The sequence below is a fragment of the Harpegnathos saltator genome, unplaced genomic scaffold (assembly GCF_003227715.2).
Source record: "Harpegnathos saltator strain DR-91 unplaced genomic scaffold, Hsal_v8.6 scaffold220, whole genome shotgun sequence".
Lineage (NCBI taxonomy): Eukaryota > Metazoa > Arthropoda > Insecta > Hymenoptera > Formicidae > Harpegnathos > Harpegnathos saltator.
The window spans coordinates 246794-261007 of NW_020230007.1; the positions used below are offsets into that span (position 1 = coordinate 246794).

At 43.4% G+C, this 14214-nt stretch overlaps 1 protein-coding gene across 1 annotated transcript; it reads right to left on the reverse strand.

The window, feature by feature from the left end:
• Positions 1–8897: 8897 nt before the first annotated feature.
• On the reverse strand, positions 8898–13692 carry LOC105184227 (SET and MYND domain-containing protein 4). The gene is made up of 11 exons (XM_011142876.3): positions 13362–13692; positions 12752–12983; positions 12347–12530; positions 11855–12179; positions 11464–11713; positions 10935–11266; positions 10733–10806; positions 9864–9976; positions 9473–9767; positions 9210–9372; positions 8898–9105 (listed from the first exon to the last, which is right to left on the reverse strand). Exons 1-11 carry the CDS (start codon positions 13502–13504, stop codon positions 8961–8963), a joined length of 2256 nt encoding a protein of 751 aa, XP_011141178.1. The 5' UTR covers positions 13505–13692; the 3' UTR covers positions 8898–8960.
• Between the last annotated feature and the right edge of the window lie 522 nt (positions 13693–14214).

A 14214-nucleotide genomic window follows, 5' to 3' on the forward strand; every position in this document is an offset into this window, starting at 1 on the left:
TGCAAGCGCATGAAACGGAAACCAACGTTCATTGATACCTGGGATAAAACAGGAATGCTTAATGCCTTCTCAGGAATTTCGGATACTGCAAGTTTAGGTACGTCCAATTTCTCTTTTTATTAGAATATCCACGACAAAATATAACGCTATTGTGAATAAATGTTCGCCACGAGAATCCGCAAAAGACGAATCTCGACCTATCATTGACAGCTAACTACATTTATGTCATTTTAAGAGGATGCTGAACTGCCGAACTTCTCACCGGTGGAAATTTTCCCGCAAAGTTCGTGTCTTGTTAGTTGCACAGAATTAAAAATGCTTTTGCATTTTTAATTTTGTGCAAAAGTACGAGTAAAGTAAATGGCAGCATCAATATACTGCACTCAATGCATTGCTTGGATATATACTCGCGTATATATATCTTCTTCTTGATGCGCCATATCCGACCTCGGACCTTGGCGATCTCTCTTTCGTACACATGCCTTGCGCGTCTACCAGGTGTTTCAGACCGCCCTCGATTTTTTCGTTAACGCGACATTTTAGAGAAAAATGTTTCAGACAAAAGTTGTAGGGCTTCAAAGGATCTATTTACTGACGCTATGAATTTGATCTCGGGATAACCTTGAAAAGTCCAGTCAAGATCAGCATAAAAATCTTAAATGAATAACCCAATTTTTTATTACATCATCTTTTTCTAGCAATTAATTTGAGCAACTTTTGTCTGAAACATTTTTTTATTTACCTAATATTTTTTTAGATATTTAAGGAAAACTCGGAAACTTTTTCAATATTTAACTCACGATATCTCGCTAACTATTTGTCAGAAGAAAAAGTGGTACTAGACTTTTTTGCTCTATTTGGTCTCAAGAATATATTGTTCCAATAGCGTCCTGAATTTGGTTAATTTGATGATTTTGAAATTTCCAAAAATATCTAGAAAAATATTAGGCAAATGAAAAAATATCTTAGACAAAAGTTGTTCAAATTAATTGGTGGAAAAAGATGGTGTAATAAAAAATGCCGGTTTCCATTTCAGATTTTTATGTTGATCTTGACTGGTCCTTTATCTTTTCAAGGTTATCCCAAGGTCAAATTCATAGCGTCAGTAAATAGATCCTTTGAAGCCCTACAACTTTTGTCTGAAATATTTTTCTCTAAAATGTCACGTTAACGAAAAAATCGGGTGATCCGGGTGGTCTGAAACACCCGGTATATATTACCCACATATAATAATACGAGGACCTACAGTTTGACGCTGATTCCGCATGACAATATTAAAGAGATTTTACCAGGCAAAATATTCTCGGTGGTTTACCGTTGCCTTCCGAGAGGAGAGCGATGATATAATTTTTCGGTTTTGCCGGAAATTGGAACCCCGGTCTCTTCGGCCTTGTAGACTAGTGCGCTGTTTACTATGCTATGCTCGCCCTCCCTCGTGTACTCTTTATATTATTATATGGTCTTATATTGTTATTTTTATATAGTTATATGTTGTGAACTATATCGAATATTTGTGCGACACTGCGCTCTTGTGATCTTCCACGCGTTGCCCCGGAATATCACGTCGGTGCGTGTGGACGAGAAAATTTGTTTCTCTGCGTTTGCATAAATTTATTAAACAAAAGACGGTCAGCTTCGCAAACCAGTACAGAAAAAGAAAACGATAACGGACGGAGATACAAATGAGACGTGTACCTTACTCGACGGCTGACACGCTTCTCTACACGTCTTACTCGGAAGATGGTTCGAACATTTCTCTAATCGCGCATTAGCCAAAAAGGCGACGGCCGGCGCATGATAATACGAAGTCGCCCGAAAATACTCGAACGCACGACAAGACCGTTAGACAATATCACGAGGATCACAAAATCCCGAACATTACATATATTGTTAGAGTCGCAGCGTGGCTAGCGGGTAGACCGCCAGATTCGTAATCCGGGAAACTCGGATTTCTCGAATCCCGCTAGGCCACTGAAAGAACTGCACTCTCCATCTAGTGGTGAGAGGTAACCCTAAATGGAAAACTGGGCTCCGTCTTTCGAAAGAGACGTCGTTAAACGGTGGGATCCACTCATGGCCGGCATCCGCCATGTGTGAAGTACCTCAGTGCGTACGCTGACTTATGTCAAAAACCGTTCACTCTCTCATGCCGATCTATACCGACTACCTAAGCCCGGCTAGTAACCGACTTAGGAAACTTAAAAGATGATCACGGTTCTAGTAACCGGCCTCCGGAATTAAATACGAGCAGGGCATAAGTCCTACTAAACGAAAAAGTTACATATGTTTATATTATATGAATCAAAGGAAATCTCCTCGAATTCGAACACTTCAATTTAACACGAATGTCTCCGTCTCCAAATGGAGACAATAAAAAATTACATATAGCATTATTTAGATATACTCGTATGATTTTTTAGGCAGAATGTTCTCGGTGATTTGCCTTTGCCTTCTGAGAGGAAGGCGTCGTGTACCATTTTTTGGTGCTGCTGGGAATTGAACCCCTGGGCCTTTTAGCCTTGTAGACTAGTGCGCTGTCCACTATGTGTGTATGTGTATGTGTGTGCCACGCTCGCTACCAATATATTATAATATAAATATAGTATATATATTATATTATTAGATAAAATTCCGTCCATCTAGCGGCAAGTAGCTATAGCCAGAACTGTCGTTAACCTCTAATGTCTAAACGAAGCTTAATGGTTTGTTTAGATATCTGTCAATAACATTCAGTACATAAAGGTACACGTACGTTTGCATCAATAACATTGTTTTTTTATTGCATTGAAAATGTGGAAATTTGAGCTAAGCGTCATTTGCGCGAAGTGTTAATCTTTTGCTTCAATTGGAAGAAAACTGCAGCTGAAGCTCATCGAATGTTTGTAGAAATTTACGGTGATAATGCTCCTTCCGATAAAACATGTAGAGAATGGTTTCGACGCTTTAAAAGTGGTGATTTTGATGTAGAGGACAAAGAGCGTTCTGAACGGCCAAGAGTATCCGAGGACGAAGAATTGCAGACATTGGTGGACGAAGACCCATGTCAAATGTAAAAGTAACTTGCAGAAGCAATTGTGATTAAATTGTGCTCAATCTGTCATTTCCGATCGTTTGAAAGCCTTAGGAAAGATTTACAAGGAAGGAAAATGGTTCCTCTATGAACCGAAGCCAAGAGACGTTGAAAGGCGAAAAACCACCTGCGAAATTCTGCTCGCTAGGCAACAAAGAAAGGGGTTTTTACATCGTATCATCACTGGGGATGAAAAATGGATTTATTTTGACAACCCCAAACGTCGAAAAAGTATTTGCGATCCCGGCCAACCCTCAACATCGACGCCAAAGCGGAATATCCACGGAAAGAAGGCAATGCTCTGTATTTGGTGGGGTCAGAAGGGTGTGCTGTATCATGAGCTGTTGAAAAGTGGTCAAACAGTCACAGGGGATCTCTACACACAGAACAAATGATCCGTTTGAGCCGAGCGTTGGACGAAAAACGACTAGAATGTGAAACGAGACAGCATAAAGTGATTTTGCTTCATGACAACGCTCGGCCCACGTCACAAAATCGGTCAAGGAAACGTTAGAAACACTTCGCTGGGAAGTGTTACTCCATGCGGCTTGTTCACCAGACTGTGTCCTTTGCGACTATCACTTATTCCGGACGATGGCACACGCACTTGCTGACGAATGCTTCAATTCTTATCGAAGACGTCGAAAAATGGGTCTCTGACAGGATAGCCTCCAAAGATGAGTTATTATTTCGCCGCGGAATTCTCTTGCTGACCGAAAGATGGAAAAAAGTCATCGCTAACGATGGACAATATTTCGATTGATGTACTTTTTCATTTTGTTTCTTAAATAAAGCCATACGTTTCGCAAAAAAAGAACGGACGGAACTTTCCGATTGACCTAATATATTAATATGGTATTATATTAATTTTTTATATTAATATAAATATAATATATTACTTTATCCCATATTATTTTTTTTATATTCTATCGTAATATATTGTATAATATTATGCTACGATGATGTATGTGTAGCACAAATTTCTGAAAATTTAAAAGTCCTCGTCTCTCCTTCCCTCCCTCCTGATTTTCAGCTCTCTTTATTTTTACTGCCCAATCTTTTTCCTGTAAAACGGAATTGTCAGCCATTACATCGCGCATCAAAATAAACGCGAGTTTGACGCGAGTCAGGGAATAAAAGTATACATATAAGCAGTCAAATCCGAGCGTTTGTCCACACGACGAAGGGCTGCTTCTTCCGTTCGCTGAAAGAGCGCGATTCTCTTTATTTCAACTATTCATCCGCGAGCCACCTACTTCCCGCAGTTGCGACGAAAGCTCAGCCGTGATGAAAAGATGACGGAGAGAGTCGTCCTAATCTTCCATCTTCCCGAGTGATTTCGGCAGAATGGTGCCGCCACAGGCACCGCGAAAGGCACACTAGCATAATCCGAAGCGACGGATTCGAGAGTACGATTAATGACCTGAGAATATTGGCGGGCTAGCTCGATCAATCATTGGTGACCCGACCGGCTGTCCAACTCCGGTGCAATTAAGCTCCGGGACAATTACGCGCGCGAGCGGCTCCCGCCGTCTGCGAACTCGAAAAGAGATATTTCCTTGCCCGATGAAAGCACGACGAAACGATCAAGCCAAGCGTCTCGAGATCGAACACATCGATTGTCCCGAAACGAGTGAAACGAGAAGATCGTGACAGAAGAAAACCAACCATCAGACAGATAGAGCTAATTCATCAAGCCCATGCTGAAATCAACAATACATATCACGAGTAGAGATGTGCGAACTATTCGAATTCGAATCGAATCGAATCGAATCTAATTCGATTCGATTCGAATCCGAATCCCTATGATTCGAATCCGAATAATTCGAATAGGAATCAAATACATTATCATTTGCGTGCATCAGCTACAAAACGGGCCATCTGGGCCTGTATGTTTGAACCCTTAACTTGTAATTAACTTAACTTATAATTAATAACTTAATTATAAATTACTTTAATTATTTAAATATATATTTTACTTTAAGATGATATTACAATATCAATATTCCCTTTCGTATTAAAATCTTCCATCATTATTTGCATGTTTAATAGTCATGTTGAATTTTTTTATGATACGATTCGATTTCATTCGATTCGTTTCGAACTCGAGTGAAATTTCATAGATTCGATTCGATTCGAAATCGGATTTAAAAAATGAGATTCGATTCGATTCGACGTAAAAATTCTTGATTCGCACATCTCTAATCACGAATAAATATATCAAGATCCTAGGAGAGCGTGCTTTTCATGCGCGCTATATTTCACCTCGCGCACCACCTAGTCGATATGAAACAGCCCGCGAGAGTCCTTCGTCCCGCGGGAAAAGGAGGACGAAGAGAAGGGGCAGGAGAAGTTTGTGCACACGCTATACGCGACAGTTTATAAAAGGTTGAAACAGCTGTTCCGTTAGCTTAGTTTAATATCGACGGCACGGCACGATACGGTGCGGTACGTTACGGGTACGGTACGGCAGGCGCGGGCGTTTCATTTTTCCACGGCTCGTCGGCGATATGAATGCACGACGACGACGACGACGACGACGACGACGATGACGGCGACGACGACGAATCCGCCATCGAGTATCTCACCGACGCGTACATACCGCGGAAACACCGTTGCGCGGAGCGGAAACGAGCGCGCGGAATACCGGATTCCGAGGAGACGCGGGTATTCGAGCGACGCGAGTCCTGCACGTACGCGGCGGTTCGGGTATCCCGAGACGATAGGAATCGCAAGGATGCAAATCTCGCTCGTCTTTTCCGACGGTCCCTCCGACGATCACCGAGAGCGAGAGAGAGAGGCGACTGCAGAGGTGAGTCTACAGAGAGAAAAAGAGAGAGAGAGAGAGAGAGAGAGAGAGAGGAGATAAAGGGGAGGAGGAAGGAGGGAAATCGTGAACAGTCCAAATATTTATGTTCCGCTATGCCTTTGAACGAGACCTTTTGACGCTGGCAATTCGCATTATTGCACATCCACTGCGGCGCTCGAAGCGGGCGAATCCGCCTGGTATTCCGGGATCGGCGGGCGAAAGAATGATAACGTTGCCGGATAATACAGATGTCGAGCACAGAAGGAGAGGGGGGGGGGAGGGGACGGGGAGGGGAGACGTGGAAAAGAAACGTCCGAGAAGCTTGAAGTCCTTCGCGAGGACTCCTCGAGGAGAAATGTATTCGCGTGCCTGTCTGTGTCTGCCTCTGTATCTCATAATTTCATAATTTTCATCGAAATATAAAATTTCACGTTTAAACAAAATATCGCGTGTAAATTTCTCGGTCTCTCCGCTCGTCCGTCGCTGTGCCCCGTGAGAATAATGCCGCGAAAAATAACGAGCTGCAGAAAATTTCGCGAGGCTAAATTAGATTATAAACAACGGGGGAACTATCGATCCATGTGAAGGGCCAAGGAGGCGGGGGTGAGGGCAAAGAGAGGGCGAAGAGAGGCCGGTGTAAAGCGTATTACGTAATTCCGACTAATAACGATCCCGAAGACGGCGCAGAGAGATTCAATTATCGTTTCCGTCGTCGCGCGCGCGTTAAAGCGAAAAGGAAATTATTAAATTTTATGCACTTCTCGTGTCATGGGCATTGTGTCCGCCCGGGCAGCGGAGGGCGGGGGGAACGGAAGGGAAGGTTGAAGGGGCGCAAGGAATTCTCGTCACACAGAGGGCGGCCAGGCAGGGGCGGGGGGAGGGAGGGAGCGGCATACTAACGAAGAATTTCCTCGCACACCGGCAGGACGCCGGGGAGTTATCGGCTTATTCGTTCGAATTTATTCGCAACGTAATGCATAACCGGAGGCGCCGTGTTTTATTTTATACACGGCTGACGCATGGGGCCATTTGCAAATGAAGCCGGCCGGGCGGAGAGAATGCACTTCGATGTATTTTTAATGAAGTCGACCCGGACTCGAGAGCAGCTGTATATATACTGTATTACCGCCGGAGCACCCGCGAGTCCGTTGCGCCGAGTAAAATTAAAGTTCCCGAATGGCGGATTGTTTTAATTAGTATCGCATACGCAGCCTCGAAAATAACGGCCGATGCTATGGCAATGAATATTAACGATGTATTTAAAAAGGAAAAAATGTGGATATGATATGTATGTGTGTGTGTGTGTGTGTGTGTGTATGCTACTCATAAGCGATCATGGTAATTATTAATATGCATAAGATTTTAATAACTCGAAGCGCGAACAATCAGCGTGATAAGCGCGTACATTGAAAAACGCGCAACTTTGTGCTCGCGCGTACGTGTAACGTTGTTCTTTGACGAACTTAAAACACGCGCATTCACACAGCTAATATATTACAACAATAAGCTTGAAACACGCGAGACTATCCTCCTTCCGCTTTGTCCCTCTCTCTCTCTCTCTCTCTCTGTGTTTCTCTCTTCCTCGACGAGAATACTCGTAATATTCATAAAAGCGGTAAACCGGACGACACTCCGCGTCGCGAGACAGCCTCATGATTGTAAAAGCCGAGCGTCGCGCGGAATAGATACATCCATTAATAATTTTAATGTTTAACAATCCAAGTAAAAGCATTTTCACGGCGGTAATCCGACAACGAGCGTCGGTTTTATATGCGCGTCTCCTCAGACGGGGATCATGAACGATACCCGAGAATGTGAAAAGCTAAGCTGTGCGGCTCGAAATATTTACATCTGCATCTCGGAAGAAGAGCAGAGGTACGAGGTATCCTCGTCCTCGACGATAGACCGCGATTGAGTGCAAGATACAATCCTCGAGAGAAGCGCAAGAGTAAAAGAAATCAACGACTCGCATGGTGAAATTAAGCGAGAGATAACGAACAAGAATGGGAGAGACAATTTCACTCATTTTCAGCATTTTCATTCCGCGAGTTTCTTTTTTTATTTATGTTTCTTTTTTCTGTTTTTTTCTTTTTCCTTCACGAAGGCACTCGACGAATTAGAGGGAGGAAAGGAGCCGAAAGGACCAGGCAGGCTGTCTCGATTGATAGCTTCTCGAGTACGATAGAAGACGCTCTTTTGTTCGCAATCGCGCTGATCTCCTCCTCCACCTCGCCCTGTTCCTGCTCCAGCTGCCCGATGTCTCCTTACAATATCCTAGCGCAGTATTCGCGATAATTACGCGGTAACAAGTTGTCTGTTAATGACCAATTCGCGGCGACGACAAAGGTATTCGACGTGCGCTACTTGATCGATTTCGATACGGGGAATTCTATTACGGCGCGGTAATTACTTCCTTGCCAAACTTCGAAATTGGAGCATAGGGTGCTGGGGAGAATGAGCCGGAGCGATAACGATCCAATTTAGAGGGCCGAACGTGAAACTATCTTCTTGCAGCGCTCTTTATGCTCATATCGCCGCGCGCGCAGGATAGCAACTATCCGCTCTCCCGTTGCTGCGATAATAATTTGACGGTAAGTGATTAATAAAGGTAAACAAACGAGGAGTGACAGTCTTGAGCGTGGGTGCTGTGGGTAGGTGGGATCCCCGTTAAACGACGATCGTTCGAGAAGCAAGTAACACAGATCGAGCGAGTCTTTCATATTAATAGCCGTTACTTGAAACACTTGTCTTGCGTTGATACACTCGAATCTGAATGCATTGTGTTAGATTCGAATTTTTCATCTCAATCGCAGTGTGATGTCATATCCGTAACCGCGACTCAATCAAATTAATAGCAGTTCAAGCTACTCGGAGAGAAAGAGAAAGAGACGAGGGAAAAGAGAAAGAGAAATGGATGCCCTACAGAAGGAGTCGTACGACAACGAATTGCGCATCGCTTCTCTCTCCCTTTTCGTCTGTAGCACGTAACTAAGCTGGAGAAAAAAATCCGTAAAAGGGTATGTAAAAGCTTTGACGTGCATCATTTATTCGCTTATATCTCACACGATTTACAGATCAGAGTTAGATGTTGTAGTCTTTTAAGATAATTGCCAGCGCCTTCTTCTTTTCGATGATCTCCTGGTGAATTTCGTGCCACGGGCCATAGGTGAAGTTTACGATTTCCTCGGCACGATCGAGATACCGCCGCGTTTTTTTCAAGACATTTCTGCAACGAGATTGTATGACGCATAATGCCACGTAAGTGTCTCCTCGCATGTGTGTCGTGTACGGTAAAAATTATCGGTGCAACATGCGGCGCGAGATACTCACTTGTACCACTTCGTCGTTCTGTTAGGCTCCTCCTGCAGGTATCTAATACATATGTCGGTTAATTTGTTCAATTCATTGGCAACTTCCATGCTCGAACAGCCGTATCGTTCCTCGATCGCAGCCATACTGTGCTCGATGTGCGAGATAGACTCGAGCCATCGTCCTGAAACCAAGAAGCGATCAATTTAACGTGCGTTCATTCTACTCTTTGGCGCGTGTCGCGCTGATAAAACGCTGGAGGTCATATCGCGGCTCATACGGACCCATAATGGCGTATACTTTGCCGAGGATATCCAAAGTGGCGGTGAGATCCTGATGGTACTTGTACAATAGGTTTCTCCTAATGCTCAGGCACTCCTTCAATTTTACCACTGCCTCCTCCTCTCGCTCGAGCTCGATATAAATTTGCGCCGCGTCGAAAGCGGTCACGGCGTTCTTCAGCTCGATTTGACAATTAATGTAAGGCGTCGCTCCGCAGTCTAAGCAGTGCATGGAATACGAATGGAACTCCTCCAACGCGCCGCCGCATTCCGGGCATTTGATCGCGTGAAATCTTTCCTGTGCGAACAAGGCGTACGAACCAGCTTAGGACTTGAGTCCTTCGCGTGGTAATTCTAACGGACAACACATGGCAACGTATAATGTATAGTTTACCATGAAATTCTCGTATTCCGGCATAACGCACGGGTCGCATCTGCACTCGAAGCCATACTGGTTCTTCAGAATTTCTTGTCTATGCTCTCTCGACATTCTTCTGAAGTTAGGTCCTGTCGCAACAACAGTCCAAAGTGAGAAAGAAAGATTCCATCGCTGCGCACCGACACAGCGAAGTCTACAAATCACTCAACACGTTGACCGCCACGCTGAATTCATGTGCGTAAGTTTCACTGGGTTCAAATGCTCAGTGTTACGTCAATGATATTGAAACAGCGATGATGCTAAACAAATCTTTATACGTGTGGTCCACGTTATCTGATGATTTAATATTTGGTTTTCTCTTCGACACTTTTTTTTTCTATAAATTTCGAAATTTAATCTTTTTCTTTAATTATCTATACAGATTGTCTTAATAAATTTCTGCCAAATTTAAATTGTCTTGCTTTTTTTATTCAATATTATTCTTCTAAATTTAATTTCTTCTTTTATATTGTCCATCTCTTTGCAATATATATTTTTCTTCACTTCAACTCTCTCTTTCTCTCTCTCTCTCTCTCTCCCCCTCTCTCTCTCTCTCTCTCTCTATTTTGTTCTTTATTCAATATTTCTCCTCAAAAATTTCTAAATTTATTCCCTTAAGATATTTGCAACTTTTAATTTCTTTCGAATTTAAATCTCGTCCTGTTTTCTATTCGATATCTCTTCTAACTGCTCGGTAAAATAATTTCTAATCGAATAAGCAAAACCCTCACGCACAGATGCAGGGTGTCAGAACCCTTGCGGAAACTCACACACACACGTCTCTCAAATATACGTGATGCGACGCTCAATGTGTTGATCTAGTATTTGGAATTCTGTTCACGTACCGTAACAATTGGAAACCTCTTCACCTGCCTGGATATCCTTCATGGCTCTCACTATTAAATATTGGTCCACAAAGCTGAGGGACAACAGCGTTAACGTTAATAAACAAGCGAATGCCAGTCTTACTCATGTATACGCAATGAGCGAGTCATTGTCTTTTATAAATTTTTTTTTTCTCGTATAATCTAAGGGTCTATATATTACCTAGTAATTATATTAGGATCACAAGAATGATTCATCATGCTCGCAGAAGGATAAATCGCTGTAGCTATTCTATCTTGTTGCTCGACACAGAGCTTATCTTTATCTGATGCTATCTTGTTTAGCTTTGTGATAGCATGCCCGTTACAAATAAGCTGTAAAACGTGCCTCAGTAGTAGAGAACTTACATATACTCGTTCATCGCTCTCTGTCGCGAGATCATTGTTGAAGTTGAAAGTGTTGTCGGTAAACTTCGACACTAGGTGTTCTCTGACATTGCAAACTTTAAAATAATCTGTGTACTTTGTTAAATACAGTGTGAGCATAGTTGCCGTCTGAAAGAAATCATAAAGGGATACCGGGTTGAAGTCTGAAAGTTCCTAATGAGATTCTATGTGCGCGCAACGCCGTATCTCGCAACGTGTATCCGGCTGTTTATTATTTTATCATTATGATCATCATCATCGTCATCATCATCATCATCATCATTCGCCGGCTCTCCGCGCGCGTGCGCGTAAATAATGTCACTCACGATTCCATATACAATAAGGTCGTTCGCTGAGAGATTATCGAAACCGGTCACTAGCTGCTGTACTCTGTTAAACATGCTATTGTCGGTCGTCATCGTGCACTTGAGGAGCGTCTTCAAGCCCAAGTGCGCCACCCCGATCTGCTGCCAAAGACGCATCTGATTGCCCACGCACTCCCAGCGGTGATGAGACGAGTACGCCTCGTTCCAACAGTTCACGTCGCAAAATACAGTGTCGATGCATCCTGAACACCTATACAACACGTATACAAAGCGTTTGGCACTGTGCTAATGTGAACGCGCTTACGACTCTTACTCTTGTTAGATCGCAAGTTAGTCCCGCGGCCTATCTATCGAACTCAATCAAATTCGCAGCGAAATCGGCGAGACTCACGGTGTAAGGTTCTTGCCGCACGAGCGACAACAATTCTCACATAAGTCACTCGCCCCGTCACACTCCAGTGTCACGAAACTGAAGGGCTTCTCGACGAAGAGTATCTGGCTCCTCTTGATATCTCTATTAGCTACCATGTGTCGTCCCTTTTGCGGCGTATACTTAATGTCTAAGGCCGTCGACGCGAACGGCAAATTCGGGTTCTCGCCGAACAAGATCTCGGGCAGTATGCGATGAGATTCCGTGACACCCGTGACGTCGTCGCTCGTGTCTACCATCTGTGATACGGAGGACGACAATTGAACTAGCTGCTTCTCTAGAGTTTCTAAAAGAAGTTGATCGATTCGTCATTTACGTTGACAAGCACCGAGTCCGCTTGGAACGATCTCTTTCTTTATCTCCCTCTTCTTCCTCTCACTCTCTGTCTTTCTTTTTTGTCTTATCGTGCTCGTCTTATTCGAACTCGAACAGTACAGACTGTGAAATACCTGCCTTTCTTTGTGTTTGGCATGTCATCGTACTCGTTGATTAGTGCGCGTAGCTGATGGAGTGCCGCCCTGGCGTATTCTTTCTTACCTAACTTTAAATAACACTGAACTGCACGTATGTACAGTTTGTAACATAATTTCCGTGGATACTTCAACTTGGTCGCCAACTCGATGTCTTTGATACAGTCCTTCATTGTCAGGCGCGCAAAGTTGATCGGTTACATTTTACAGCGGAAAACAAACGTGTCATCATTTTAGACAGTTTAATCGCAGCGATTCATAATAGGAAGGAAGACCGAGGGAAATTATAGGAGAGGTAAGCTCTTTCTCTCTGATACGCATGAAGCGAAATAACCAAAGCTTACATTCTAGGTTCACAGCCCTTAAGTACTCAATCAATGGTACTCACGTGATATTTGCCCAAGTAGAACAAAGCAGCAGACCTGTTAGCGATTGCTACCGAGAGATCTTCACTGTCTGCTGGAGCATATATCGCACTCTTTGTGTACGTACTCACTGATAAGGCATATTTCTTCGATTGAAACTCCCTATTACCGACCATCTTAAATATCGTTGCTTTCTCCAGAGATTTGCCCTCCCTTTTATTATATGTCTCGTCTAGCCACATAGATATAAGCTTTCTGCATCATAATGAAGACCCGTGTCACACACACTGGAGAGAGCGCTGATTAATTAGTGGCGTAACGAAGAAGGGACAGGGTGATACGATTCACAGTATGATGAACAAAAGTATACTGCGCACATACTGCGATTAGCTGGAACCGCTAATTAGGAAGCTGGTGGGGAAGAGAGTTCCGTTGGACTAGATGGAACACAGAGAGAAAGAAAGCAAAACGTACACAAGGACGAGACAGGTTAACTGTGTTTATTGTCGCGTTTGACGGTGTTCAAAGAAGAACAGCGCTCGACGAGAGAGAGGATCGTCGCAAGCACGAGGCTTGGCCGTGAAAGACGTGAGATCCTCGGGAATACGAGCGGAACGATGCAAACGTACTCACATAATTTCATGATCGGTCGCCAAGTATGACATTAGCTCGTCCTCGCGATTTATCTTTGTCTTCAAGGCTATGTCACTGGCCAATCGAGAGGAGCGCATTTTGCGGCCGAGAACGTCGAGGAAGTTTTGCCATTGCATCGGCATGATTTTTTGCAACTCACGGTTCTTAGTAGCTGACAAAACAAGCGTGATTCGCTTGACTCGACTCGACGAGGTTATGTTGTGTTGCTTAGTGATGCTACAGGCATAGACATAAGAGAAGACGTAGACACGAAATCTTCCATGAGGAGTGACCGAGATTGGTAACGAAAAGAGACTGGGCGCTTCACAGTTAAAACTTGAAAAGTATAGGCCATCGCACACAACATTGCATAGTTGCATATACATAAAACCGTTTCGACCAATGAACATCGAATATTAAGCATCGAGCATCAATATGGCGACTTATTCTCGATGTTCATTGGTCCATACAATCTTATGTTATGTATATGCAGCTATGCAATTTTGTGTGCGATGGCCTTATCTATCTTGTTATTGTAGTCATTTACCACTGACGAAGTAATGCTAAATACTATCGGTCCTGAGTAAATTGACAAAGAAGTCCCAAGAGGCCTGGAGGTAATTCAAAAATCATGACAATACCGACTGTTTCAGCTAAATCGAAGATAACGCGAGCAGTTGCATCTTTCTTGCCTTATTTCTATGCCTTGTAAAATTTATTTTTCAATTTTACCTCGTCAGTGCCAACGGTCTTTATTATGGCATATTCGAGTTGCATGGACCCAGGTTCTTAGGTCGAGAGCATGCATGTGTAAACTTTAGGCCTGTTCGTTTTGTCTGCACTGCTGAACTGG

What these genes read in the sequence shown, in the direction of transcription:
- LOC105184227 (XM_011142876.3), bottom strand. Translation starts at nt 13,504, where the DNA reads ATGCCGATGCAATGGCAAAACTTCCTCGACGTTCTCGGCCGCAAAATG. An exon ending in GCGACCGATCATGAAATTAT is followed by an intron (nt 12,984 to 13,361) that starts GTGAGTACGTTT and finishes ATTATGATGCAG; the next exon opens with AAAGCTTATATCTATGTGGC. An exon ending in CATGCCAAACACAAAGAAAG is followed by an intron (nt 12,180 to 12,346) that starts GCAGGTATTTCA and finishes AACTTCTTTTAG; the next exon opens with AAACTCTAGAGAAGCAGCTA.